Source organism: Cyclospora cayetanensis, unplaced genomic scaffold, assembly GCF_002999335.1.
Source record: "Cyclospora cayetanensis isolate NF1_C8 unplaced genomic scaffold, CcayRef3 CcayRef3_contig_70, whole genome shotgun sequence".
Taxonomy (NCBI): Eukaryota; Apicomplexa; class Conoidasida; order Eucoccidiorida; family Eimeriidae; genus Cyclospora; species Cyclospora cayetanensis.
The window spans coordinates 41,876-69,449 of NW_020312701.1; the positions used below are offsets into that span (position 1 = coordinate 41,876).

The 27,574-nt window shown below is 54.2% G+C and overlaps 6 protein-coding genes across 6 annotated transcripts; 3 read left to right on the forward strand and 3 right to left on the reverse strand.

The window, feature by feature from the left end:
• The first annotated feature begins 393 nt into the window (after positions 1-393).
• Positions 394-3,174, forward strand: LOC34619534 (spondin-1). Its single transcript, XM_026335501.1, has 7 exons — positions 394-442; positions 714-968; positions 1,123-1,287; positions 1,691-1,858; positions 2,200-2,397; positions 2,483-2,645; positions 2,922-3,174. Exons 1-7 carry the CDS (start codon positions 394-396, stop codon positions 3,172-3,174), a joined length of 1,251 nt encoding a protein of 416 aa, XP_026191286.1.
• A 605-nt stretch (positions 3,175-3,779) lies between these two features.
• Positions 3,780-12,402, reverse strand: LOC34619535. Its single transcript, XM_026335503.1, has 19 exons — positions 11,993-12,402; positions 10,951-11,445; positions 10,110-10,245; positions 9,856-9,976; positions 9,620-9,791; positions 9,357-9,413; positions 8,866-9,082; positions 8,455-8,543; positions 7,681-7,932; positions 7,343-7,469; positions 6,604-6,685; positions 6,108-6,319; positions 5,735-5,875; positions 5,433-5,564; positions 4,988-5,260; positions 4,622-4,691; positions 4,345-4,394; positions 4,183-4,234; positions 3,780-4,033 (listed from the first exon to the last, which is right to left on the reverse strand). Exons 1-19 carry the CDS (start codon positions 12,400-12,402, stop codon positions 3,780-3,782), a joined length of 3,342 nt encoding a protein of 1,113 aa, XP_026191288.1.
• A 1,121-nt stretch (positions 12,403-13,523) lies between these two features.
• On the forward strand, positions 13,524-15,761 carry LOC34619536 (cytosolic Fe-S cluster assembly factor NUBP2 homolog). The gene is made up of 5 exons (XM_026335504.1): positions 13,524-13,998; positions 14,233-14,397; positions 14,809-14,937; positions 15,240-15,354; positions 15,656-15,761. The coding sequence occupies exons 1-5, from the start codon at positions 13,524-13,526 to the stop codon at positions 15,759-15,761; spliced, it is 990 nt and encodes a 329-aa protein (XP_026191289.1).
• Positions 15,762-17,748: 1,987 nt separating this feature from the next.
• LOC34619537 lies at positions 17,749-21,387 on the reverse strand. Its single transcript, XM_026335505.1, is given in 6 exon segments — positions 17,749-18,228; positions 18,757-18,820; positions 19,022-19,294; positions 19,332-19,387; positions 19,663-21,114; positions 21,325-21,387. Coding segments are annotated over 6 exon segments (2,388 nt in total).
• A 934-nt stretch (positions 21,388-22,321) lies between these two features.
• On the forward strand, positions 22,322-26,101 carry LOC34619538 (probable 18S rRNA (guanine-N(7))-methyltransferase). The gene is made up of 9 exons (XM_026335518.1): positions 22,322-22,357; positions 22,657-22,767; positions 23,072-23,177; positions 23,592-23,654; positions 24,074-24,390; positions 24,808-24,926; positions 25,479-25,577; positions 25,776-25,863; positions 26,042-26,101. Exons 1-9 carry the CDS (start codon positions 22,322-22,324, stop codon positions 26,099-26,101), a joined length of 999 nt encoding a protein of 332 aa, XP_026191303.1.
• Positions 26,102-26,632: 531 nt separating this feature from the next.
• Positions 26,633-27,307, reverse strand: LOC34619539. Its single transcript, XM_022732827.1, has one exon. It carries the CDS (start codon positions 27,305-27,307, stop codon positions 26,633-26,635), a length of 675 nt encoding a protein of 224 aa, XP_022588965.1.
• Positions 27,308-27,574: the final 267 nt, after the last annotated feature.

Genomic DNA, 27,574 nt, shown 5'->3' on the forward strand with positions numbered 1-27,574 from the left:
GCAACGGGCTGCGTGGCTGGCCCTTGGGGCCCATGGAGTCCTTGTGTGAATGCATGCGATCCGCAGCAGCAGCAGCAGCGTAGCAGGAGTGTTTTGCTGCCAGCGAAGAACGGGGGGCCTCCCTGTTGGCTCCAGCAGCAGAGGAGCTGCAAAGAGAGCGAGACTTTCACTCCCGCGGAGTGCCGTAAGCAGTAGCAGGTGGAAGAAGGAACAGCTTGCCTTCGCCGCTGCTGCCTCCCGTAACCCCCTTCTCCCTCTTGCTGTGCCAGCAGCTATGGGTGTTTCGCGCCAGCACTCCTTCTAGCGTGGCGTGGCTGCCTTTACCGGTTGTGCATTTTCCCCCGTGCGTGTGCCTTTGCTGCTTCTCCTGACGATGCAGCCGTGGCGTGCCGCATGAGTGAGTGGAGTGAGTGGTCCCCCTGCGCGGGGCCCTGTGGAGCAGGCATGCAACATCGGCAACGGTTTGTTCTGCAGCAGCCGCACGGCGGTGCCCCTCCTTGCGGAACACTTACTGCCACCAGGGTCTGCACGCCAAGCCCGTCTTGTCCACGTACGATTCGCTTTTTGAGGCTCTTTGATTTTGCAGTTAGGGGCAGCAGTCGGGGAAAGGGGGGGGAAGGGAGGGGAGGTATGAAGTGAGCGAGCGGGCAGGCAGGCAGCATTTGCCCAAAATGGGACTTGCCGCGAGAAATGCGACGCTTATGCTCCTGCAGGAGAAACCGGCTTCTCTGAATGGTCCCCCTGTAGCGCGAGTTGCGGGGGGGGACAGAGGCACCGTCAGCGTCTAATGCCCATCGAGCAGCAGCAGATGTTGACGCCGCCGCAGCAAATGATGATGCAACAGCAGCAAATGATGATGCAACAGCAGCAAATGATGATGCAACAGCAGCAGCAGCCTTGGGGATTTCACGGTGCCGGGGGATTCACAGACACGCAAGTGGAGTCATGCAACGACCACGATTGCGTTGGTACGCTCGCTGTTGCTAGGGCTGAGCCCCTATAAGACTCGCTGCAAAGGGGTCTATCCTTGAGTGCAGGCAGGAGCAAGGCTCATGAGTTAGGGGTTTGGATGTAGGCGTGGAATGTCTTTTGCTGGACACGTTGTGTTCGTGTGGCTGGCAGCGACAGAATGTCTATACAGCTCGTGGGGGCCTTGGGGCCCTTGCGCAGGCCCCTGCGGATTCGGGAATCGCGAGCGGAGGCGTCAGGTGCTGTTTCAGCCTCAGGGGGTCGTCTGTGAACACCCTCTACTGGAGGTATCCGAGTGCAACAATGCCGAGGCCTGCGGTGCGATGCAGCCACGACATGGACTGCAATCCCCTCTTCTCTGCGGATGCCTTATTTTGCTCCTTTCCTCCAAACTGTCTTTTTCTGTGCATTCTCCCATCTCGCCTCCAAAGTGTCCCCGCATCGTGCGCGCTTATATCCAGAAACGAGCCTCGGTGCCGCAATGTCTATCCTCTAGATTTGCCTTCACTAGTGTTCCTCCCGCTGCGTCTTTGTGTGTGTGTGTGTGTGTGTGTGCGTGTGTGTGTGTGTGCGTGTGTGTGTGTGTGTGTGTGTGTGTGTGTGTGTGTGTGTGCCGCCTTTCCTTGTGCACGCCCTGTGCATATGACGGCTTCGTTTACTTTGTCTAGGTCTCTCTGAATCGCCGTTTGTTGCACTACTTCTCTGTCTGTGTGACTCTCAGAGGGGGGCTGTCTCCTGTCCGAGTGGTCTGCCTGGTCCGGCTGCAGCAGCTGCAGCGCGGGGGGAACCCCTGAGGTTCGTCACCGAGAAGTTTTGGTGCCAGGGGCTCCTTGTCCCTTAAGGATGGAAAGCCGCCCCTGTGTTTGTAATGCTGCAGCCGGCGGAATCGGTCAGCTACTGTTGCTGCTCCTGTTGCTGTTGCTTCGACTGTTGCTGCTACTGTTGCTGCTCCTGCTCCTTGGTGGTAATTTCGGTGGTGTTGTTACAGCAGCAGCAACCGTGCACTTCTGTGGCGAGGTGCTTCGTGCACGGGCTCTCTGTTGGTGCTGCTGCCAGGCTGGCTGCGAAAGGAAAGATTGCAGCAGCAAGGCTGCGGTGCTGTCTGCTTCGGCTGTCCCTACGGGGTTGCCGTCTCCTGGTGTTGATGCTGCATCAGCGTGTTTCGTGTGTGCTCTCATATTTGTGTGTCTGTTTCGTGTATATCTTGCGCAGCAGTGCCGGCAGCGTCAGCATCCGGGGAAGCAGCACCAGACTGTCCAGAGGGGGAGTGGGGAGAGTGGGGTCCCTGCGGTGCTGGATGCGTTCGTTATCGCCTCCGGCTCCTTCCCAAGACAGCAGCAGATACCTCTGTCAGCTTCTGCGCGAGGCGAATGGAGGAGGCGGCCTGCGAGACGCCCTGTGGAGGAGGTAGGGTTGAAGAAGGAGTCAGTGGATACCCAAGCTGCACACTCCTCTGTCAAGCGGAGAATGTACTTTGCAGTGCCTGAGGCTTGTGTGTCAGTTTCTTCCGCAGGAGCGTCAGCATTAACAGCGCAGTTTCTTCGTGGGGGCGACCGCTCAGGGGAAAACGAAGACTCCGAGGCGGCGTCCCGGGTGGTGTTGCTTCGGGGCATCTTGCTGGGGATGCTTGTGACTACTGTTGTCATTCTTCTCTTCATCGTCTTGAAAAGGAAGGAGTCAGTGAAACTCTGTGCTTGTTCCTGCCGCTGAGTTGCTTTCTTCGAGGAAACATGCTGGTGCCGCCCTTTCTTGCTGCTGCTGCTGTGTGGGGGGGGCGGGAGGGGGGAAAGCGGGCGATGTCTGTGGGCTATTTATGCGCACACTTGCTGCTTGGGCTGTCTCTATTGCATGGGTTAAAGCGAAAAAAACCACAAGCATGTAAGGCTCTATATGCCACGAGGCTTAGCTTAGGTTTGCTGCCGCTGCGCTGCCTTCCGTCGCACTTACCACAGGCTGCGTGCGCGTGCCGCCTTCTCGCCAGTGCAACAGTGGAGCGGGGAAGAGGGAGACTCCAGCGTAGTGGACGAGGGGCTTGAAAGCAGCAGCAGGAACAGTAGCAAGAGCAGCAGCGAAGAGTCCCTAAACACAATGGCCATCGAGCAGGACGAACCTTTTTGGGAAGGCGGTGCCTCGGATGACGAGGCAGCGCAGCTGAAGCAGCCTGCTGCTGCCTCGGCAGCAGCACCAAAATCAAGCGCGGTTTGACAACTGCATGCAGAAGCAGCACTGGACGAGTCGCTGTTGCACGCATCACTGCTTTTCGCAGCTGTTGGTGCTTTCGACGCCAGCCACATATGCACCTGCTTGAATCTTAGGCGTGCAAATGCGGCAATGACAGTCGCAGGCCGACCGAGAGAGCAGTTTCCCACCTGAGCTATTCTCCTCCTTGGCGCGCAATAGAATCAACGACTACAATCCTGGAAAGCTATGTTTTCCTGCATTATACGGCATCCTGTGTGGCAGCAGCAAGGGGATTTCTTCGTTAAGCTACAGCCTTCGCCATCTGCCACTTGCGGTCGGACCCCTATCGCCTTTAGCGTAGCGACAGAAACAAGTGCCCAGTCAATTACAAAGATTGTCACTTCCAGAAGCGCGTAGCAGCCGCAACCGCGTTTCCTGATCCTACCCCGTTGCTTGTCACTTCAAGCAGCACCACCAAGATATGTAGGTGGTTTGCCTCTCTGGACACCCTGTGCGTCAACAGCAGCTAATGCAAGCTGCAGGAGGAATGACTGCAGAAGCATTGCCTGCACCGGCAGCGTTCGGGCATGAAGTGTTGACTATACAATTCAAACTAAACTTGTAACCTTTCAGGCCCTGTACTTGCCGCCGCCTGCTGTCGGTAAGGCCCGTTGCTTCGAGATCGCTACTACGTAGGATGGACAGTTGCGTAGTTTACTTTTCAGATGTCTTTCCGCTATACTAGCTGTAGACATCGCCCTTGCCTCAAGGGAAGGGCACGGAACGGAACGATTAGGAAGAAAACGCGCAGCTCCTGCGATAGGGAAACTTTGTTCAGTCACTGCCACCCTTAAGCAGCCAAAGCTTGGTCTTCCAGCTAGGCCTACGTAAAGGTCTCCGTGGTAAATACGGAAACCCGTATTTTATATGCTCAAAATACACCAGCGAGCAGAAAACTGACTACACATCAGGTATTGCCGTCTCGCGTTCCTCCTGTTGATGCCTCTCACGAGAGAGGGGGTCCGACACGACGCACTACCTCCTCAATTTCCTCATTCTCAAAGTCAACGCGTAGTCGCAGGACCTGCAGGATCAGCAACGACATAGAAACTTCCACATAAATCTGCCTGCACGCGCAGCCCTAGGGAATAAATAATTGGTTTGCCAATGCACCATCAGTGAGCGCTCGCTCACTGTTTTAATCTCCTGGAGAGATAAAAGCGACGTGCCTCCCTCTACTTCCCCTGAGATGCCGGCAACAAAACAAGAACCATTCGCCGCAGCAGCAGCTATCGCATAAAATCGCAGCAAGGAGCTCTAGCCATCCAAGAACTGCGGACGTGGGACCAACAAACGTAGAGTGGCTGCCTATAGAAGAGGGAAGAGGGCAGCAAGGCGAGATGGCGTTGACACCGTGCGTGTGTATGCAAGCGCAACAGCGGCACGAGCCGCAACTGCAGCTGCACCCGACCTAGTAGCTCAGGAACTTCTCTGAGGGAAGGAAGGCTAAGAAGTTCTCCTATCTCAAACAGGCGACAAAACTGAAAGGAAGCGCATAGCACACCACAGGGATTTACAAGGTGGTGATAGTCTTTCTGCTGCTGGAGGGGGGGAGGGGACGGGGGAGGTAATTGTGCTTGCACCAGTTCGAAATAAGCGTGGACAGAACATTTAGCAGCAGCAGCAGCATCTTCCTGAGACTGGCTGCACGATTAAAAGCCCCTCATGGCAGCAACATAGTACAACTTGCAGTAGAGAAGACCGAAAGCTGCAAAGGACGAAAGTGGCAACAGCGAAACAGCGCAAATTGGTACAGCAGCGCGTGCGAGTAGCGAACCTTCGGTCTGACAGGCTCGGGGTAATTAATTTGTACAGACTCGAGTGTTTCTTCTTCGTCCTCGAATTCGTCAAAGAAGGAGCACCTGTTTGCTGTTGCTTCCAAGTGCTGCTGCTGCTGCCTGCTTCTGCTTCTGCCGCTGCCCCCAGAGGCAGGATTCAAGCTGAGCCTTTGGACGACCAGACAGAGAGTGCGTGTTTCCTGATTCGCAAAGATGCCGCCTGCTGCGGTGTAGTTCTTCTCAAGCAGTCCTGATTCCAGGTGTTTGACTACCTGAAGGGACAGAGGCAGCAGGCGACGATGCGGTGCGTTTGGCTGCGCTCGTTTCTGCGTTCCAGAGGGCATATTGACGAGTGTTTTGCCGTCAGGTCTCCTAAGACAGCACAGCCTTGTTAGTAGCTGGAAAGAGAAAGCAGAATATTTGCAGCAGCGGCAGTAGACAGACCAAATCGACAAGCATGTCGCAGAGCGTGGCCTGTCCCTTTGCGTCAAAGCAGCGGTTGAAATGAAAAGCTAGCAAGGCAAACAGACGCTGCAGCTTCAGCCTCCATGTACTCCCCGCAAGCGACCCCTCCTCCTGCAGCAGCGGCAGGGGAAGCAGCAGCAAACAACAGCGCACATGCCACGGCTGTCTCGCGGCACAGATTAACTGCCTGCGGCAGTGCAGGCAGTAATGAGGCAATCAACAGAAACAATCGAAGGGGCTGAGGTGTCGTCGGCAATGGCTGCAGCAGAAAAAGAGCTAACCCTGAGTGCGGCGTCTCGGTCGAAGTCGCATTTTTTGAGCAGCTGGAAGCAATGCTGCCAATACACTTGAAAAAACCGAATTGTCAGCGTGCAGCAGCGAGAGTGTAGCTGCTGAAGCGCTTCCGCCGCGCCATCCAGTTCCTGCAGCAACAACAGCAGCAGCAACAAGCGGCAGGGGTGGGAGCGGCAGGGGTAGCGAGAACGCTAGCTGCTGCGAATCCAACTAGCCAGGGCAGAGAAGCCTGTCAATCGAAGAGCACTCATGCACCAGCAACAGCACAGCAATCCTAGACGTGCTGCCCGCCAGCCGTACAAGGTGTGCTTTTAGAGGAATAATAGCAACGCATATATATATATGCGAATGCATGCGCACCTGCAGCGTGTAATGCATAATGAGGAGAGGAGACTTGGCATCGCCGCCGTCGGCTTCCGTAGAGTCCGCTGCTGCGGCCGCGTCGTGTTGCTGCAGTTGCTCCTGCTGGTGCTGCTGCTGCATTGCATTTTGCGTGACAGCCTTGAAGTGTGCCAGGGAAGAAAGACACAGCTGCACGTTATTTACGGAGACAGGCCAGCTGTGGCAAGCCCCTGCAGCACCAGGAGCACCCGCAGTGGATGGGGAGCAGCAGCCTCGTCAGGTGCAAGGTGGCAAACAGCAAGGCCACTGCAGAGAGAGCATCTGCGGTGTACAGGCCATGGCGTGGTCTGAAGGGTGTTGCCAACTAGAGGAGCAGCTGCTCATAGCGACGTCTTTCCTCCAAGCTGGCAGCACGAGAAGTCTCAACGCGATAAAAACATGTGCAGTAAAGAGCCGGGTGTCCAGACAGCGTTCAGGCGTCGAAAGGCACAGCAGCTGAGAAACACGAACTCACGAATTTTATCTGGAAGAGGGCGGCCTTCAAATCGAGCTTCAAGAGCGTTAATAATCGAGTAATCCTTGAGGCGTGCCTCGTCCTGCAGAAAGAGGGAGGAGCCGCAGGAGACTGGGGAAACAGCAGCATCAAAAAAGAGTGGGAAACGCGCTCTTGCCGTATCCCTTTGCCTATCGAAACCCAACCCTCTTGAATGCAGGAGGAGTCTGCCCTCAAGAGCAGCATCCACCTCTCCCCCCTTTCTTGTACGTCAACTCCCTTCCCCATACGCATCTCGCAGGGGGGGCGTGCTTCGCTGCCTGCCTCCCTGTTTCCCTGCGCGCTAGAGTGACTGCTTTCGCCGCATAAAACGCTTGGTTGCGTGTTCTACGCATTCCTTTCTCAGCGTGTATCCTTCAGTGAGACCGTCAGGCATCAAGGATAATTCGAGAGACGACACCGTGAAGGATCGGGCACTGCCATGTGCAGTAGAAAGACATCTAGAGAGAGGAGAACGGAGACTCCGAGATGCCACGGCGAAGGGAGCGACGCAGATAAATCCGGAAAGGCAGGCAGAAGCAGAAGAAAGCAGCTCGATGGCACGTCGAGGAGTCGATGACAAGGCAAGCAGCTCGAAGACAAGTCGAGGAGAGATAAAGCAGTCAGGCAATCTTGCCAAGAGGGAGAGGGGGAATGAAGAAAAAGCAGCAGTGCGAGGCCTTTAGGCAAGTTTTGCTCTCTTTTTAAATCAATGACGTACCTGGACATAATGCGCATAGGGGGCCTTGCTGGCCTCAAGGCAGCTTCGGAGAGCTGTCAGCACTTCGCAACGCAGCGCAGCAGCGACGTGATTGAGCAAGGCACACAATGCCAGGCTATCTCCGGATCTGCAGCAGCGTCATAAGAGCACCGCAGCCACAGCATGCGTCAGGCAGCAGGATCAGACGCAGAGGGCCTGCCTACGGAGAGCAGACTGCATGCACTGCAGAGCCTGCAACGTGCGCTCAGCTAGCCATGCACTGAACAACCCCCCTTCCCTCGCCAGTGGTATAGCCAGAAGCAGCAGCCCTACAGCCGCTCAAGCCGCTGGGCGCACACCTTAGCGCTCGGGATACAGAAGCCTGAAACACGAAAAAGAGGTCTTCAGTCATCGTGCTGTAAAAGCATTCTCCCCCGTCCACTGCTTCTTCTTCCGCCTGTCGAAGGGATGCCAGCAGCTCCTCCTGCGATACAGCAGGTGCCTCCGAGGAACTTACAGGCAGTGACAAACCAAGGGAGTTCTCAGAGACGCTTCGCGCGGCGGCAGCAAACGGCAGCTCGTCCTGTACCTCCAGCGCCTCTCCGACTGCCCTGCGAAGTCCGAAAAGCAAAAAAGAATTGCAGCACGAAAAGCGAAAATCCACAGGCAACAGATCAATCTGCCCAAGCCCGTATACACACACACAGGGAGGAAGGAAGCGTTTGAGGGTGTGAGAAGCGCAGCCTCCGAGCGTCCCCCCAACACACGAACCAAGACAAGGAAAGCGCACACTCAAACAGAAGCAGCAGCAGTAGCAGAAGAAGGAGCAGCAGTAGCAGTAGCAGCAACAGAGGCAATAGCAGTAGCAGCAACAGAGGCAGCAGTAGCAGCAACAGAGGCAGCAGTAGCAGTAGCAACAACAGAGGCAGTAGCAGTAGCAGTAGCAACAACAGAGGCAGCAGTAGCAGTAGCAACAGAGGAAGCAATAGGAGGAACATCGGCAGCAGGAGTAGCAACAACAGAGGCAGCAGTAGCAGTAGCAGCAACAGAGGCAGCAGTAGCAGTAGCAGCAACAGAGGCAGCAGTAGCAGTAGCAGCAATAGAGGCACAAGTAGCAGCATAATTTGCCATACCAAAGCATCAGCGCGTGCTCAAGTGCAATATAGTCGGCGACAAGCTCCTCTCGGCGCTGCATCAAGGCTGGATGCTCAACCTGAAGAACCTGCAGCAGCATCATTTTCAGCAGTAGGGATAGCACCGTCGCTGCAAGGAGCTCCCTGAATGCGTTTTCGCCGCTCCCTACGGCTAACTGGGGAAAGAGTGAGCGGCAGCCACCCCTACTGCCGCCACACAGCCCCTGCCCCAAGCCTTTGTTTTTTCTTCCCCCCTTTAAATTCCAATCAAGTAGCTGCCAAGCCTCTCGCGATACACGGCACAGGCTGTCTCTACGCCCCTGTTGCGCGAGCTGTATATATCTCTGCAAAGCCCTCTCAGCCTGCGTTTCTGTGTCCAGCGTTCCTCGGCCTTTGCCCCTTGCGGCGGACCTGTTGGGGCGTCAGCAACTGCAGAACTTCATTTTGACTCCCCCGCGAACTGCTCGGGGGAAGGCTGCTGTTGCTGCTGGTTAGCGCGCTGCCTTCCGCAGCGGCTGGAGAGGCGGCGCTGCCGAGAGCATTTCTGAACTGCTGCAGCAAGGCCGCGTGGCTGCGGCGACAGCATCGACTCAGAACGACGCATTCCTCTAGTCTGGCTTCCACCTGCCTGCAGGGGTAGAGCAGTGAGCAGCGCATCGCAAATTGAAGCGGCTTCGAATTTTAGCGGCGAGGAGAAGGAGGGGACGAACTGGGGGACCACCGACGGCAAGCGCGCGAGCTGCAGCAGCTTTGACTGCCGGGCAGCTGCATTTTTATGCTGCCGTAGGCTGCTTTGCTCCGCCCGAGAGATCGGGGGGAGGAGGGGGTTCTCAAAGCATCAACTGGGAGGCGACACAACGGCATGCGCATCAGCAGAAACAGCACTGCAAGCGGCGTAGCACCTGAGAGCCTCAGGGTCTCTTGCTCCTCCCTCCTTCTTGAAGGCGAACGTCTCTGGCCTGCAGCAGCAATCAAACGCGAGCAGCAGCGAGAGATGCAGCAATCAAACGCGAGCAGCAGCGAGAGATGCAGCAAGCAGGAGGGTCGCGGCTGGATGGGGTAGAGCCGACAGCGTCGCTGCTGAGTGCATTTTTTCAGAGCAGCGAGAAGCGTGGCAGCAGCGGCTCCGGCAGGAACAGCTGCTGCTGCAACTGCTTCTGCGGACTTGGCCTCTAAGAAGTGATTCAGGATTCTGACACCCTGCACATCCAGCTCTTGAGATAGCGTCGCAATAAAAAAAGCAGCTGCCGCGGCTGCTGCGGGAGTTGCTGCGGCCGCAGCGGCGCTGGTAACCACGTCTCCCCCCCCTTCCGGAAGCGGAGATGCCATAGCCACCACTGCCCTCCGAAGCACCTGAGAAAACAACACAAACAGCTCGACAGCAGCAGCAGAAGCAATTGCAAATTGCAGCTTCGACAGCCTCGATCTTGGCTGCTTTCCCTAAAGAAGCCTCCCCAGCGGACGCCGCAGAGGCATCCTGAAGGGCTGCGGAAGGAGGCGCTAGCGACTCCAGCAAGCGACGCTACAGGCATAAATATATATGTAAAGGCAGACAACAGGGGAAAACACGCGGAGTGCGAGTACGAAAGTTTCAGAAAGATGCAAAAAAGCAGGAAAAAAGAAAGAGAGCCGCGGCACCAGAGCGATGTAAAAACGGCTTTGGCAGCAAGGGAGGCTCCCAGTGTGAATACCTGCTGCACTGCAGAGACCTTCAAGAACTTGCCAAAGAGCTGTTGCAACAGGGCAGCATGCGCTTTCGCAGTCACTGTCTTTTGCGGCTGCAGCAGCACCCTGCAGGAGCATAACAGCATATAGCAGCACGAAAGAATGCAACTCGGAAAACTCAACGACGCATGGGGAGGCAAGACTGCTGGCCGTGTGTAGAGGCCTCGACCGGCCTGGAGAGGCCGCCTTAGCACAATATGAAAACCTTTCACATAATCCTAAGCGCTCTCAATCAAGCTCCTGTAAGAGTTCCTCAGATTTCTTCGCGTCTTCCCCACGCAAGACCGCAGGAGATGCATATAATGCACATACATATGTCCTAAACAGGCCGCTGCCACAAGCAGCTATCAAAAGACACGCTTTACGCTCAGAAAAATCGAACGCTTCACCCCTTAGCGCGTTTTACCTCTCTCTAATTGCTCAAGGAGAAGCCTTCTTTAAATGGGAGCAAACAGGTATACTCGGATCTAGATACACTTGCACAGGTATACACATGTAGATATACATATATATATATATATATATATATATATCTACATATCCATATACATATATGTATATAGATGTGTAATGTATATAGATGTGCATATGTATATAGATGTGCAATAAATGTATACATATACGTCTATATATATATATATACACGTATGTATATATATGTAATATATACATATGCATGTATTTATGTGTATACATGTACATATATATATGTGTATGCATGTATTTACGTGTGTATATGGATGTGTGCCAAGACAACACTGGAAAAGTTACTTGAAATAATTCGCAGAGTCATCTGCAAGGGCCTCCGTCACCATGCGGCAGAATCGGTGAACTGCTGCTGCACCCTTTCGTACAAGGAAGTAGCAGCGTAGCTCCAAGGAGAGCTCTTGCGTATGTTTCTCGCGCTGCTGCGCTTGTTCCTCCTGCTGAGTGTGCTGTCCGCTGTCAACAGTGCTGCCTTCAGTCTCAGCACGGCTTTGCTCTTGCTGCTGGCGAGGAGTCTGCTGCTGCAGTGCCGCTGCAACGAGGCTGCCTGCTGAGGCACTCAATCGCTTATGAAGCTGCTGCAGCAGCGTGTGCTGCTGCTGCTGCAGTCGCTGCAGGACCGCTGCCTCTGCTGTACAGAGACTCCCACGCGATGCCTGCTGCTGCTGCTCCTGCTGCTGTTGATCTATCCGCTCAAACTCGTCTCGGATGCTCAGGCAGCTGTGCAAACATTCAGATGCCAGCAGGAGTTGTCCATCCTCCAAAGCAGCAGCGGCTCGCGCTGCAGCACACACACGCAGCAGCAGCAACGCACGAGAACAGGCATCTGCCTCGTGTGGAACGCTGAGTTAGAACAAGCATAGACTACAAAAAGCGAAACGAAGGCGTACGGCCGTTGAAATGCAGATGAAGCGTCGAAGAAGAAGGAGCTAAGCGGCAAAGAAGGGAGCTAAGCGGCGTAGTAGCATGGAAACACAGAACGCATGCGGTTACGATGGCAGCAGCAGCTAAAGCATCCGAACAGACACATGCATTCGCAGGAGCACGAATGCGGAAGGACGCGTTGTACAGACAGTGCGCAAGGCAGCGAATCATCTACGAAAGAAGGAGTTCGGGTCGATTGTTTGCGGTATGTACATGCTCGCAAGGGCCATGCGAGACGCTAGTTGCGGGTGTGAACGAGCGTGGAAAAAAGGAAACAAAACAAGAAACGCAGGATATGGATTTGACACGCTACGTATAATGACAGCACTGGCATCGGTGGAAGCAGTTGCGAGGCAGGCGCTTACTCTGTTGCTGGTGAATGGTGCTGATGTGTTTTGCAATATCTGCAGCCTGTTGCAGGACCTGCTGCTGCTGCTGCAGCTCGTGAATAGGCCTAGCGATGGCCTCTGCTGCTTCTGCAGCCTGTTTCAACTGCTTTTCGATCCGAGCAGTCGTGCTTTCCGCGTGTTGCTGCAGCTGTTGTAGATCCGGGAGCAACTGCTGCTGAATGTACAGTTTCTTATTGTGGCGCAGGCTGCTCAGCATCAGCTGCTTGAGCAGCTCATCGCACAATACGATGTGCTCCTGCAGCCGTTCCTCGTCTTCCGCCAGGAAACTCACAACAGGATCAAACCTTGCCTTCGCAGTCACAGGAGCTGCAGAGGGGGGTATGGCTGAGGGGGAGGGCACTGCTCCCACGGGAGTGCTGCATGCGGCAGCGCCATGCGCAGGTGTAAGGGATTGTATGTCCATCTTCTCGAAGGCTGAACGCCTTTACTGGTGGCATAGCCGCCTCGCCAGAGTACAACTCTCTCCGCGAGACATAGTCACTTGCGGGACGTTCGTGGTGCAGCCGAAACAACGCGTGTGGAGTGGCTCGCAACGTTGTTTCTGTCTCGCATGCTGCAGCAACTGCAAGATCTGCACCGATAATTTGGCGAGGGGAGAGGCGGTGCAGAGTGGCTCCAGGAGTCGTCGGCAGCGGCGCTGGCATGCGGGATCGATCGGCAGCAGCGAGACAGCCTCAGCGGCATGCGGATTTTTGTTGCCCCCAGTCTTCGAGGACAATGCATTTTTGACACGCAAGCATGCTCATGCGAATTGTCAAATATGCTGCAGCAGTGCTGCCTTCTGCGCTGTCGCGACAGCTGGCGCGCGCATGTATCCGAAGAACAGGAAGCGGGGCCTCCCCGTAGGACTTGGTTTGTGTGGTGGCTTGCAAGAAGACAGACACCTGGAAGCAGGAGGCTGCGATGGCCGTGTCGCTCCAGCCAGTCAATTGTGTTTCACGTGAATTAAATAAGGTGTTGCTCGAGTTTGTGCGTTTGCATTAAAAATCTCTCTGGCCTTAGCTTCCTGGCAGACCAGCCTGCGTCCCAGCAGCGGCTGCCCCTCCAGGAGGAAAGCGGCGCCTGTGCAGTGTTTGAACGCTGCGTTGTGCTTCTCTTGTGGACGTTTGTTCGTTTCTCCTGGATACAGTGGGAAGGCTCTCTGGAATCTAGCGTTCTAGGCGTCTCTTGCTGCCCGCAGCCTGCTGCGGGGGATCGAAGAAAGAGGCGCGGCTACCGACAGAAATTTGGTCGAATCGAGGGGGACGAGGTGCCCTGGGATTTCGCAGGCACCCGTACACAGCACATGCCTCTGAATCTTCCTCGCGAGCGGCTTTACACTTAGCAGAAGGAGGTCACCAAGAGAGGTGCCGCGGAAGAGCTGTCCAGCGTATCAGTTGTGCAGCTTTTCGAGAGAGAGAAAGAGAGAAAAAAGAGGAAAAAGAGACAGACAGACAGACAGCCAGACGCCCTTCGTGGCGCATATAAGCGGAGGCTGCAAGAGAGCAGCAGAGGCCAGCTGGTAGATCCCAAAGAGCCGCTGCTATGGCAGGCATCTCGAGGGGGCGGGTTGCTGCTTTTTGCGCCGCCAGTGCAGCCGTGGGGGCAGCTCTGACGGCAGCAGCGCTCCTGTGCTTCCAGCATCGCATCCCGTCGCAGCGACCGCAGGGGGGGGGGACGCAGCGAGAGCGTCTCGAGGAGGAGGAAGAAGAAGCGCAGAAGCAGGAAATATCTGCGAGCTGCCCCGGTCCTGAGAGCGCAGTGGCAGGTCTTGCTGCAGGCTGTGAGGGGTGCCCTGGGAGAAGCCTTTGTCTAGCAGCAAAGGGAGTTGCAGCCGCTCCGAACGGAGCGGCTGCCAGTGGAGCACCGGAAGAGGCATCGCGGGATACAGCTGCCACAACAGGGTTGCGGCAGCCGAAGAATGCGGAGATCGCTGCCAAGTTGCGAGGCGTCAGAAAGAAGATTGTCGTGTTGTCTGGCAAAGGCGGCGTCGGGAAATCAACTGTGGCCTCGCAGCTTGGTAGGAGGTGTCTCTCTCATGGGGGATCTCTGGGGCAGGAGCACACTCACGCTGGAGCGCTAAAAAGGCTCACGCTGTTGCATTTTTCGCGCAGACTGTGCAGGCAGCGGGCAGGCCTCGTCCAAAGCCCGTTGCCTTCTGCAGGGGGGAGTCAGGCGAGTTAATGACTCGCGCTCCCTCAGAAAGGCGCTGCTGCCACCTCGTGTCTCCCTTTTCTTGATCTGAGATGCGCAGGCTGGACCTTGAACTCGCTAGGATTCTCAGTTGGCCTCTGCGACTTAGATCTCTGTGGCCCCTCTCTGCCGCTGATGCTTCGGCAGAAGACGGCAGAAGTCTTCCAGAGCGCAGAGGGGTGGGAGCCTGCGTTTGTTCGAGAGGATCTCTGTCTCATGTCCATTGGTAATTTTAGAATCGAGGCTCTACTCCCTGAGCAGTCGACGTCACTGCGTAGCTTGGAATAGGTGCTAGCGGCGTGTGTGAGTGTTTTGGCGGGTAATCCCGGGGGGGTTGAAGAACGTTCACGGGTGGTAACATGTTTTTCTTTCTTGCTGCCTTTTCCTCCTTGAGTAAAAGCGACGGCACCAGCACAGAGAACTAGGAGCGGTCTCTTTAAAGCTTGCACTTGAGCCAGTATACATACATATGTACATGCAAGCACACAGAGATATATACATGCATCTATATATGTACACATGGTTTATGTGTATATGTATGTATGTATGTATATAATTGTATATATATGCCCATATAAATAAAGGCCCGATGTGCTGATAGTTAGGATTTGGCGAGATGCGTGTTTTCGAGATATAGGTTTCTTGTTGCCGGAAGAGGATAGCGCGGTTATATGGAGGGGTCCTAAGAAGAACTTGCTCATCAAGACTTTTTTGTCAAATGTGAATTGGGGCGAACTGGACTTCCTGATAGTGGATACGCCACCAGGTGGGCTTTTGCCTTGGGGATATGCCCGTTACAAGTGATGCGGAGCTGCTAGCGATCGCGCTGGCTCGCCACGGCTCAGTGCGTAATTCTTTTAATTGGGGATAGGTAGCTAGCTGGGAAGACGAAGGGAGACATCTGCACGCAAGTGGCTCGAAGATTTGGCTAGCTTTTAGAGGACGTTCAACAGCTGAGCAGTATTCTGCCTGTTTTGTACCACTCGGATAACGAGCCACCGGCAGCAGCTGCGAGGGCAGCTGGACCGGTATGCGAGGCTTTTTGTTGTTGTTCTTGTTGCACTGTAGGGACCTCGGATGAACATATTTCTCTGACAGCTTTTCTCGATGCTGACGGTGCCATCGTTGTCACAACGCCTCAAGAAGCAGCTCTGCAGGATGTGCGAAAGCAAATAAACTTTTGGTGAGTCCTTGCGCTTCGTAGTTCGCCGCCTCCTGTTAGGGAAGCGCTGGTCTGTTTGCGCGAGCATCCACGTGAGCACGCGTTTCCTTCAGAGGTGGAGGCCCTTAGGAGGGGCTTGTGTGATGGTATCGTTGCGCTTGTTGATCGATGGGACAGGTAGCTGTGTGAGAGAGAAAGAGAGAGACCATACGACTTGCTAGAGAGCTGCCCGTGTAGACACGGTGTCGAGAGGTCCCCGAGTGTATGTGCATGTATGCATTCATGTAAATATGTATGTATGTATGTATGTGTTGTTGCAAAGTCGCAAGGTTTCGCTGCCAGTACTTGGGGTGGTGGAGAACATGACATCGTCCGTGTTTGCCGAAGGCCCCAACGTGGGAGGCGCAGAGGTGGGGGTTCATGCGTAATAGCGCACTGACACGCTTATTCGCTGCCAGCTGTCTAGTTGCGAGTAGTGGGTTTGGGAATTATGAGTGTCCGCTGGGTTTGGCCATGCGGCAAGCGACGACGCATGTCATCTGTCGCGTGTTTTTTTGATTGTGCGCTTGCTGAGGTACTAACTACGTCCCGCGTTTGGCGAGCGAGGGACAAGTTCGGGCTGTGCGTGGTGGCTAGCTGTGTCAGCCAGTTGCACAGCAAGCGCTTGAATAGCTGCGGCAGCAGCAGCGGCGTTGGTGTTGTGTGTGTGTGTTTCTGAGGAGTGCAGCAAATGTGCGAAGTCATGGGGGTTCCCTTTGCGGGGAGGATACCTCTTGAGAGGGAGGTGGGCGCAAGGGCACTGTGCACTTGCACGTCGATAGCCGTCAGAGCCTAGCTATCTTATCTCCCTGCTTCCCTGGCGTATTTCTTTCCGTGTCTCATGTGCGGGCTTATTTGCTGCGTTCTTGGCGCATGTAGCACACTTATTAAGCGTGCATGCCAACGGGGTGCGCTGCGGGGACGTCTACTTCGTAGAAGCTGTATGACGGCTCTACGTTGCCTTCCTCAACATAGGGTTCCCCCTCTAAGTTGCGCAACCTGCTGCTTTTGCTGCTGCTGCTTCTCCGGGGGTGCTGCCGCAGTTACTGAGAGCCTGCGAGGAGGGCTATGCTTTGGTGGAAGCCAATCCAGGTGCCTCCGCTGCTGTCTCCCTGCGGACGCTTAGTGAATATCTCATTACGTGCACAGGCTCTCTACATCCAGACGATGAAGCCCTCCAGCAGCAGCTGCAGGAAGACGAGCAGCGCCGGAAGGCGAAGCCTGAAGCGCCAAGTACTGACAGAGCATCTCGAGACGGGAACACACTTCTTGAAGGGTAGAAACGGCGGCAGGGGTAGGCTGGTTGTCAGACAGTCGACTAGCCGCGGCACCGGCCGGAAGCAGCGGGAGGCCAAGCCTAGTGCAAAACAAACTCGCGGGTGCGCAGGTCGCCTGATTAAACGCGCTGCGACGAACTCCCTTAGATGACTATGTACTAGTTGCGCGTACAAGCGCTCTCAGCACCGACAACAATGCCAGTCACTGACATGGTGGTCGTGCACAAGTGCATGCGCTACTCACGCTGACTGCAACACGGTTTGTGTCAAAACATCGCGTCGCTCACGAGGTAGCCGAGCGAATAAAGGTCACGGAGACAAACTGCAGCTGCTGCGCAGCCAGAGCCGCTGAAGCCGCAAAAGCTGTTGCAGCAGAATCGCCTCAGCGAGCTCCCCCACTCCTACGCCACCGAGGCAGCCGCGCGATGCGATTCTCGCAGATGCTGGTGAAGGTGCTCCGCTACCGTCCCGAATGCAGTGCTGCTGCAGCAGTACAAACAGGAAATGTAGAGACGTATCACCTGTTGCCGCATTTGCAGCAGGTGTCAGTCAACCGTGCAGCAGCAGAAGGAGCCGCGCATAGTTCCTTACTTGGCGTCTGATGCTAAATAGGAAGTAAGACGCCTCAGGGGCTCTTCGCCACACCCTTTAAAGTTTTCCTTCCGTCGACACTTCAGCAGCGCATGCAAGCCGATACAGGCCGTACGGGTGTCCAGGCACCTGTATGCGGCCTCTGCATTGAAAAAAGCAGACTCAAGTGTGTTTCCGGCGTTAGCATAAATGAAGTTTTTCGCGAAAAGATATACAGAATGCGGGCCGTCCGTTAGGCTGACAGGTTCTCAACAGCAACTCCTGAGGTGCACGGGTGTTTTCGACAGCCCACCTTCAACAGACTCCAAGCGGCGTATCAGGGGAGAAGCCACGAGGTGCTCTGCTTCCAGTCGTCCGAAGCTGCAGCACCGTTAGCCGCAGCGAATGAAGGAACACCTGCTGCTAGTTGAAGCACAAGTAGAAGAGGCATTCAGGGTCTCAAGTGTACTCGATGTCTGTAGCTGCTCACCAAAAGAGTAAAGACAGTGCAGTTGTCAGAGTGAAGCCATCAGCCTTTAGCGCTACCTGTGACATCAAACACAGCAACAAGAAAAGCAAGAAGTGAGCTGCAAGCCACGGTGTAGCGTGATGCATGGACCAGAAAGAAAGAGCACTGGGATGGAGAGCAGCAGCCATCACAGCAGTAAGACGATTGTGAAACACACAGAAGCAGCACCAAAGGATCGCGGGAGGGTCTGGCAGGGCGCCCAAACGCAGGGGTGCAACTAACGGTGGTGGCTAAAGCTTTGAGCAGCGAGTCGTGCCGTAGCTGCCTCTTCGAAAGAAAGAAGAGAACATTGCTGATGTGGTCCGGCAGCAGCGGATACACTTGGCGACGGTGTTCTGCCCACAAGCCCTCAACAAAGGCTTTCTGAAAGGCGGAAGCATTCGTAACAATGCAAGAATCAGCAGACGCTGCAGCGGCGGGAAATGCAGCTGGAAACGACAGCAACTCTTGGAGCGGTGCGCAGGGAAGGAAAGGAGGCCACTAGGGCACTGAACCCCCTCAAAAAAATATGGCGAAAAATACGCCGGAAATCAAAGGAGGCAGCAGAAGGGAGGCACGCACGCCGCCGTCGAGGCAGATAAAACGGCGTGCACACTGGATGACCAAGCAAATAGCATGCACACATACTTGTACATACACACATACACACACATATACATATGCATACTTATACATACACATCCATGCTTATACATAGACATACACTCAGAAATGTATGCATTCCTATACATACACGCACACATACACACACACATATACATACGTACATAACTGTACATACACATACATACATGTACATACTTATGCACACACACGTACACATACATACGTACCTATGCATACACGTACATTCATACACACCCATGAATATCGAGAGATAAAAGAGAAAAACCTCGCTTCCAAAAGTTTGCACAGGCCTGCTTTGAAAGCTTCCGGCACCAGCAGCAAGTTCATCGGTAAGTTGAGAGGGCCAGACTGTGGGTATGGGATCGAGAAGAAGAATCTCACCAGAAGAGCTCGGTGTGGCGCTGTATCGGCATACCCCAGAGCCGTTGCAGCCAGTGCTGCGCTCCTGCACGGGAAGTTTCGCAGACATCACAGCATGAGGTTTTTCGAGTGGCTTAGATGCCTCATGCTCTTCGGTTGGGAATGATATCCAAGTTCCTCTGCCGCTTGCGGAGAAGAAACACCCCCACTTTTTCTACAAGAAGCCTTGCGAACACGCCTCAAGGGCCGCGATCAACTCGACAAACGCGAGCAAGCGCCAGCATACTTTGCGTTGAAGCGAGGCTGCATGCGGACTAGTAGATGAGCGCTTAGCCCCTGCAGCAGCAAGACGACCTTCCTGGTGTCTTCCGAAGAGCCAGTAGCCACACCGGAGCGATCAGCTCTACTGCTCTTGCGGCTGCTTTTGTGTTTCGCGGCGCGCGTCCAGGGGTAAAAAAGGACAGCACAATGTAATGCAGCCCGCGAAAACTCCTGGGGGGAGAAGAAGGGCCGCACGCCATCAGTTCGCGTAAACGCCTCCCTCTCAGCGCGATCCTGGCTATGAGCACTTGCGTGTCTGCTGTTGTTTCTGTCACTGTTGCTGATGCTGTTGCTGATGCTGATACTGCTGTTACTGTTACTGTTGACACTGTTGCTGTTACTATTGCTGTTGCTGTTACTATTGCTGTTGGTGTTACTGTTGATACTGTTACTGTTACTGATGCTGTTACTGTTGATACTGTTGCTGTTACTGTTGATACTGTTGCTGGTACTATTACTGTTGCTGTTACTGTTGATACTATTACTGTTGCTGTTACTGTTGCTTTTACTATTACTGCTGTTGTCACTGTTGCTGAGACGATGTTGTAGCGGTCGTTCCTGGGAGAGCCGCAGGTCTCTAGCAAAGATGAGGCAAAGTTCCCGTGCAAGACACCGAGCGAAATATTCTACACACTCCGCTGCTTCGGATTCGGTAGAACTGGGAATAGATAAGTGTCTGGGCAACGTGTGGAGGTGTTGCTCCTGCGGGTGCCGTGGCTTTTCAAGGTGAGGCAACGAAGGCTCAGACTTTGCTCCCGAAAGGAACTGGTGCTTGAGAGTGCGTTGCCATGGCTGCTGTTGCATTTCATCCTCTGCCAGCTGCGTTTTAGCCGGCTCCCCGTGCAGCAAGGCCTCGCCACTCGTACTGCTGATGCTGGTGGAGGTGCTGGTGTTGTAGCTGGTATTGCTGATGCTGCTGTTGCTACTGCTGCATTCTTTCCCAAGCAAGCGGTAAAATGCCGCCGGAAAGACGGGAAGCACGCTGCCGATGAAGGCCGCGTCGCTGCAGCTGGATCTAAGCAGAGGAGGCGAAGCTTCCACGAATCTCGCTGCCGAGAAAGTAGCAGCAGCATCAACAGGGGCATTCTCAGGAGCTGCCTGTGAAGCTGCTGCAGCCACAGGCCGTGGGGTGTTGAAGAGATAGTCGAACACGCGCAGCCTCGCGAGACTTTTAAGGATCTGAGTTAATTGCTCTGCGCTTAAGGTCTCATGCTGCTGCTGAGGCTGATGCTGCTGAGGCTGATGCTGAGGATAGGCAACAGTTTGCTGATTGCGCTCTCGCAGCAGAACTAGCAGACGTAGCAAGAGGTGGCGGCAGAGCAGCAGATGGTGCCTCTCCCGAGGTTTGCTGAAGCTGCTGCTACTATTGCTGCATTTGGTGCTCACAAGGAAGTATCCGAGAGCAAGCAGCTGCTGCGCAGACATGCTCCCAACAGGGGAACATGCAAGGCTTGCAGCAGCAGCACCAGCAGCAGCAGCAGCAGCCCGAAGCGTCTCCTCTGAGGCTGCCGCCGTTGCCGAGGCTGCTGTCGTGTGTGTTTTCGATGCTTCGATCAAACTTTCGACTCCACCTGCGTCCTCAGGCGAAGAAGTCGTGCAAGCGGAAGCCTCGAGGGCACTACGAGTACCTTGCCCGAAGCTGCTGCTGCTGCTGCTGTTGAACTCGGTTGTTGCTTCAGAAGCTACAGCTTGCAGGAGCTCGGCGGATCCGCAGAGTGAGGGATGGACGGCGCTCCTTCGCTGCTGGTTCTGCTCCGGCTGCTCGCTGTGCGCTGTCTGCGAGAAAAGAAGCGGCCGTCGATGCGGTGAGGCTCTGTAGGGCTGCACGAGCTGTTGATCCCGTTGCTCCCCCCCTGCAGCAGAACGGAAATGGGGAAGGTTGGCGGGGAAAAGGAGAAGCTGCTCAGCGGCGTCTCCAACGAAGCAAGTCGTTTCCTTCCACCGCTGCATCTGACGCCTTGCAGCGAACGACCCTCCTGCATGCCGCTCCTCAGCAGCAGACAGCGTTAGCCGCGGTTGGAGGCGAAGCTCATGAAATGGAGGTAGTAGCACAACCTGCTCCGGGGGGAGAAGACGTCCTGCAGGTACACCTGCTCGGACTGCCGTTCCTTCTGCTACAGTGAGGTTGATGGATGGTGCAGTCTCTCCCTCCCCACCGTTGCGATGCGCCTCCCCGCTTGAGATACTGACAGCGCTTGAGGGAGGCACAGACAAAGCGTGGTGGCTGTGCAGGTGGATACACGCAGCAGGAGAGGGTCTGCACGTGGCTGCAGCCGCTGAGCCTAAAGAAGCAGCGGCTGCGGAGAAGGTTGCTGCCTTGAAGGGCGGCATCCTTAAAGCTGCTGGTAGAGTGGCTCCTCCTACATAACAAGACAAGAGGCGTGACATCCAATCCCCCAGGCCTGCTGACGTGCAAAATTGAGCCGCTGCTTGAAGATTTCTACCTGCTAGCAGCGCTGGTGTCGTACCGGCAACAACGGCTCAACGGCCAACCCCTTCTTCCTGCTTGGTGCGACGCTGAGAGGTGCGAATCCCCTACAGGACGCTGACTTGTCCTCCTCCGTCTACCCTCCCTCTCCTCATCCAGCGACACCTGCCTGAGGGGGGCCCCTCCAAGGGGCCCCCTCCAAGATAGGACGGTATCGCCGAGATTTTCCTTAGCCAACGCCTTCGAAGGCGATACATATACATATGTATATACGCATATTAATACATGTGCTTACAAATCAAAGAATATTTGGTGCTATCCAGCACCTCTGGGGGAAGGGGGGCCCCTCCGTTACAGACTGCTCCCAGAGGACCCTTCCACCGATGCTCGTGCGGGGCCGCAGATCCCAAGCCTTCCTCGCAGCAGCAGATGAGGCAGCACCAAATAGTGTAACTTAATGTATCGGGACGGGAAACTGGATTGTGGGCTGCCCGTGCGAAGGCGGTTGCTGCTTTTCAGTGCTGGGTACGCCTGTTGAGCTGCCGTTTGTTCGAGGCTTGAAGAATTTCAGTAACGCCGCTCGAAATCGGCAGCCTTCTTCCAGACGCTTCGGTTGTAAACCCTAAGGCGTGTAGTATGGCGCTGTAATCCCGCGGCTCGCAGGGCGCAGCTGTAGAGTTCGTTCAACAAGGCCCCTTCAGGAAGAGGTGCCGCATGATCAGTCAGGCTGGGCTGCCAAGCTGACAACTCCCCCTGAAGGGAAGATACCACACGAAAGGCGCGGACAGAAAGTTCGAGGGAGACTGGTGGGGGCGTTGCCCTGTCTATACCGCAACAATGAGCCGCCCCGAGTACTCTCTTCCCGCCGATGTGGTAAAAAGCTTCGCTCTAGATATCGCCCTTTAGCACTGTCTGAAGCAGTGTGCTGCACACATGTGCCGATTTCGCCTTCCCATCGGCTGTTTTTTTATCAGCAAGCTGCGTCAGCGCCTTGTTGCTTCCTTGCTTTTACTGCTGGCATTCTGTGTCACTCTTGGGGCTTCAGACTCCGTTCTGCTGTTTGTTGCATTGTGCTTCTTGCGCCGTCTCTGTTTGCCTCTTAACAAGCCGAACTTGATGTTTCTGCGCTCTAACGGCGTGTTTCCTGGCCTTGTGTCCCTCTACTTCTGCAGTATTACGGGGAGGAGGAGTCGCTTCGATATGCACGCAGCTCGCGGATGCATACGGTTCAGCAACAGCTAGCAGAAAGGGCCCTCGAGATGCTCCTGCTGCCCGACGATCAGGTGGCTGCTCCGTCCTGATGTTGCTTTGATTGCGTCTGCGTAGATGCTCTTGGCATTCCTGTACCTACTGCTGTTACCCTGCTGCTGCTGCTGCTTGTCTTGCCTCTCTCTCTTTCTTTCTTTCTTTCTTTCTTTCTCTCTCTATCTATCTGTCTATCTATCTATCTATCTATCTCTATCTCTCTCTCTGTCTCTCTCGCTCTCTGTCTCTCTCTTTCTATCTCGTAGCTGCCAGAGCTATTCTTCTCCTAAAACGAGAGACAGACACCCTACTGCGGCTGCTCGCATTGCGCATGTACTGCAGAGCTGCTTGGTTCTGGACTTGGGCTTTGGATGCGGCATGAGCGGGGCCGTTGTTTCGGAGAAAGGTCACTTTGTTGTCGGCCTGGATATCTCACGTTCCATGCTAGGTGCTCTGCTACTGTCATCCCTGCTTTTTTCGGTTTGCTAGCTTTTGTTGTAGAGCTGCTACAGGATATGGGGCCTCCCCCCTACCCCACATTCGAACCCTCAGCCTCGCAGGCCTCCGTGAAGCCTGGAATATCTATGCCTGTCTCTCTTGCAGCTTTGCTTCTGTCCCCTGTTCGTTGAGTGCATGTCTCTGCATGCATCTGTATCTGTAGATATATATATATATAGGACTCGCTACGCTATATTGATGGTCGAGCACTATGCATATGGGCCGAGTCCTTCAAATACATACATACAAACCCCACTCTCTTTTTAGCTCATTCCTTCTGCCACTCGAGTTGATGCGCTTGCACGAACGCAAGCCATTTAAACACCAAGACGCCTGTTTATATGGACTTCTATGTGTACTTCAGAGCAGGCCGACGAGCTCGAGAACTATAACAACGCGGATGCCATAGAGGCCGACCTTGGCAGACGTATGCTCAAACCTCCGAGTTTTAGCTTGAAATATATTTTTAGAAGAAGCCCCTTTCTGCAGGGACATGGCCGTGACACGGCATGGAAACCCCTTGATTTGCTATCGAGAGCTCCAAGGAATGTGACTTCTACTCCCGCGCTATCTTGGTTTCATGCGTATACCTCTGTGCTTTGGGTTCTTGTCTTGGGTACAAGTGTACGAGCACTTGCCGATACACGGACAAATGCCGGTATATGGGCTGCAAAACTCTCTACATCAAATGGGCAAATTCATCTACAGCGATACGTAGCAGCACAAATATGAGCCTTCTAAGTAGATGCACCTGTGTTTTTCCAAACAGAAAATATATATATCTATATATGTATATCCATCCACGTATGACAGATTCCCCATCCAGAGTTGAATGTCTGCTCGCAGCGTTCTATTTTCGGCCGGGGACGTTTGACGGTGCCATTTCCATAAGCGCCATTCAATGGCTTTGCTCGGACATCAAGTCGGATTTCGGCAAGGCTATCTCTACACGCGGAGCCGAAGCAAAGGCAGAGGAGGAGGTGCCCAGCAGTGAGAGTGAGGAGGATATGGAAGAAGACAAGATTCTTGAGCAGCAGCAGCAGCAGCAGACGAAGGAGCAGCTCAGAAGGAGAGAAAGACCCGCACCTCCAGCCTCCGCCTACAGGAGACAGACTTGCTTCTTCCAGCATCTTGCGAGGGCTTTAAGGCCAGGGGCCCGAGCTGTAAGTACACTCCACCGTTCCCATGTGCAAACGGCAGATCCAGGAAGCCATGGGGGTTGCCCGTATCCAGTATTGCCATATGGAGGCCCGTCTTCATATGCATGACATTCGGGTGTGCGTGGAGATAGACGACGCCTTATGCTGTTAATCCGTATGTGTGATCATTGTGTCTATTGGTGCGTACACGTCCCTGTCTACTTCTGCTCGTGAATGACCTGTAGATGGGCAAGTGTGCATGAATTAATGAAATGCCAGAAATGCCAGTCGATATGCTATGGATGTTAACAAATGAACGCATTCACACCACGACATACTTACGGGATCGATAAGCCACTTTGGATGCGCCATCGACAAATACTGCTGTTGCAGATGCTGTTACAGTTCCGCTTGCAGCTGGTTTTTGTAATTGCGCTACAGGCATTGCAGTTCTACCCGGACAATGCGGAGCAGCTGGAGAGTCTCACGTCTGCTGCTTTACGAAGCGGTTTTGAGGGAGGTCTCGTAGTTGACTTTCCAAACTCTACGAGGGCCAAAAAGTAATACGCAGCGACTCACTTTGTCTCGTTCGGATTCTGATCTCCTTTGTAATATTGCCTTCGCTCCTCCCGTATCTTGCTCTACCGTATCCTGCTTTTCCATTGCTGGAAATCTGCTCACCGCAGTCCTGCTGGCTCCCCAAATGCGGGCTAGCCCTGTCGCTGTCCCTTCATCGCTTCGTGCGCGTGTGCCTCTAGTTCGTCCCCGTTTGCGGGATTCAGGCGATATGAGACATGAGTCTCCAAGCCTTGCTCGAATGCTAAGCTTTGCATGCGCTTACGGTTGTGAACTGTGGCAGCTAGAAAATGTTCTTGTACTGTCAACCCGAGGGTAGAGGCACTTTCATGTCTTTGCGCATACACATAGACTTCTATTGAACCTTATGCATCTTGAATGGTTTTTATTGGCTAAATTGAATTGCTTCATGGGACGCCATTAACATTTTGGCCGGATGCGCCCGTCGTGTCTTTTGCTACTTGCTCTGTGTGTTGGACAGTCATCCTTCCTTGCCAGTTCTGCTATGGTTGCTAGTGCTTTTCCTGTACGATCAGATACTTTTTATGCTTATGGCTGCCCGGTGGACAAAGTCGGAAGACGCAGCAGCTGCCAAAGGCACTTGGCAATTCCGCAGTCATAAACATGGGAAGAGAGTCAGCGCCGCCACCCAGGGTTAAGGGTTTACATCCTCTTGTTTATAACATCACTGTTCATTAATGGCTCTCTCCTCACCTCACCTTGATCCGTCTGCATGGGGCTTAGGGATTACCTGATTCTGTAAGTGTAACGTGCTCTATCTAGTATTTCAGGGGAATTCCATGCGCACTTCGGTCTATGCCATTTTTGCACAGGCGTCCAATGGTGTCTGGGCGTCGCGCGAAGAAGCAGATCAGCAAACGGGAGTGGATCAGCAAAAAGAAGGAGCAGCAAATTAAGAAGGTATTTGTTGACCCATCCTTTCTGCTGGTGGTAGTACCACCCTGGGCTGCGCTATCTGCCCATGGTACCGTTGGCCGCGTTCCCTCGTCCTGGCGAGCCTGGCTGTGTACATATCTCACTGTGTTCGGTAGGATATCTGTGAACTATGCGGAAGTGCTGTTTGCTATGGGGCGAACAGGGAAAAAAGGTCCGACCAGACTCGAAGTACACCGGCCGGAAGCGGAAGGACAAATTCTAGTATGTGTGCTCTACTGAAAAACAGGTCCGCCACAAGCGGACCGAAGACGAGCTTGTTATGAGCTTCGACCTAATCGGCGCAGCGGCATGACTGGTTCTTTAGCAGCTTTCTACCAGCGACAATACTGGTTGTTGCCTTCGTATGAAGGATGTTGTCTGCACTGATACCACCTGTGCACTGCTGGGTGCGGCACAAGCAGGGAGACTAATAGTATGGGTTACAACAAAAGCTGTTGCAGATGCGACTTTGAGACAAAATTTAAGTGCCGTAACGGAGCTTTGCTACGTCACATGCAGTTTATGCTCTAGCCAAAAGGGACACCTCTTTTAAGGTGTCTAAAATACCAGGAGTGAGCGCGCTCTTAATAGCATGTAGTGTATGCTACCTGCATACACCTGGCGCCCAGAGGAATAAGTATAGTGCCGTACTGCATACAGTAGGTATCGGCGATGTACACTGCAGTGTTCTTCTACATGCCCGTAGCTCTTCACTGCTTTGCCTTCTCTGTAACGATATAATTGTTGCCGACTTTTAGTGCTCCTGTTCCCGTAGGGCGATGCTGTCAGATGTTGGGGTAGTTGTGAGGCCGCTGAGGCGCTGTCGCCTATAGGCATCCCACGGCTGCGCTGCTGTATTCTGCAGTAGCTGCTCTACCAGTACGTCCTGCCGCATTTCATCTGACATCCATTGTTGCTGGCGCTCCTGGGATCGCCTGTGCACTGGAAGGTACAAACGAGTGTCAAATGTGCTATTGTCTTCCGCCGACACGTCTACTGGGGCATCTCCAGAAAACGGCGCTGCGGGGGCAGCAGACGTGTTCAGTTGGGGTACAGAGTCGCCTTCAGAGTTTGAATCGGCAGTGGATACTTCGGAACGTCCTGCTGATTCAAACCCCTCTCTGCTGCTAAGAAGCTTAGCAGACGAAGCGTGGCCAAAGGGAGAAGGCTCGGACACCAGATGTACTTCTGATGTTGCACGAGCTGGGATCTCTGGAGCCGTCTGTTCTCGTGTGTCAGAAGTCAGGCGGCCCTCTTGAGGTGTCAGTGGAGGTTCAGGTTCTTGACTACTTGTTGTGGATGCCAAGAATGCTGCCGAGCCTGCAGATTGTGCTTCAGCTAAGGCCTCTTCAGCGGGCGCTGCAGCAGCCAGCTGCAGGGAGATTGCGGTGAGGAGGGTGAGGTGCAGGATTTTCTTGGGGCAGCACATCTTCATATGAGTGGAAGGTGTACCTAGGAGTGATTGGATCACTGCAATCTGCGCGGGAATGGAGGTGCAGAAAACGTTCGGAACCAGGGTGAAGGAAAGAATGCGAACGCTTGGGGGGTTGATCACCTCGAATGTGTTCTTTTTATGGGGAAAACGGGGGGGCTTTAAGTCAAAAAAACAGCATGTAAGCGAGCGATTTTTATACTTGCCAATCGAAGTTGTAATTTGTGAAGGGATACAAACGAGTAAATCTCTAGGGAGATGCCA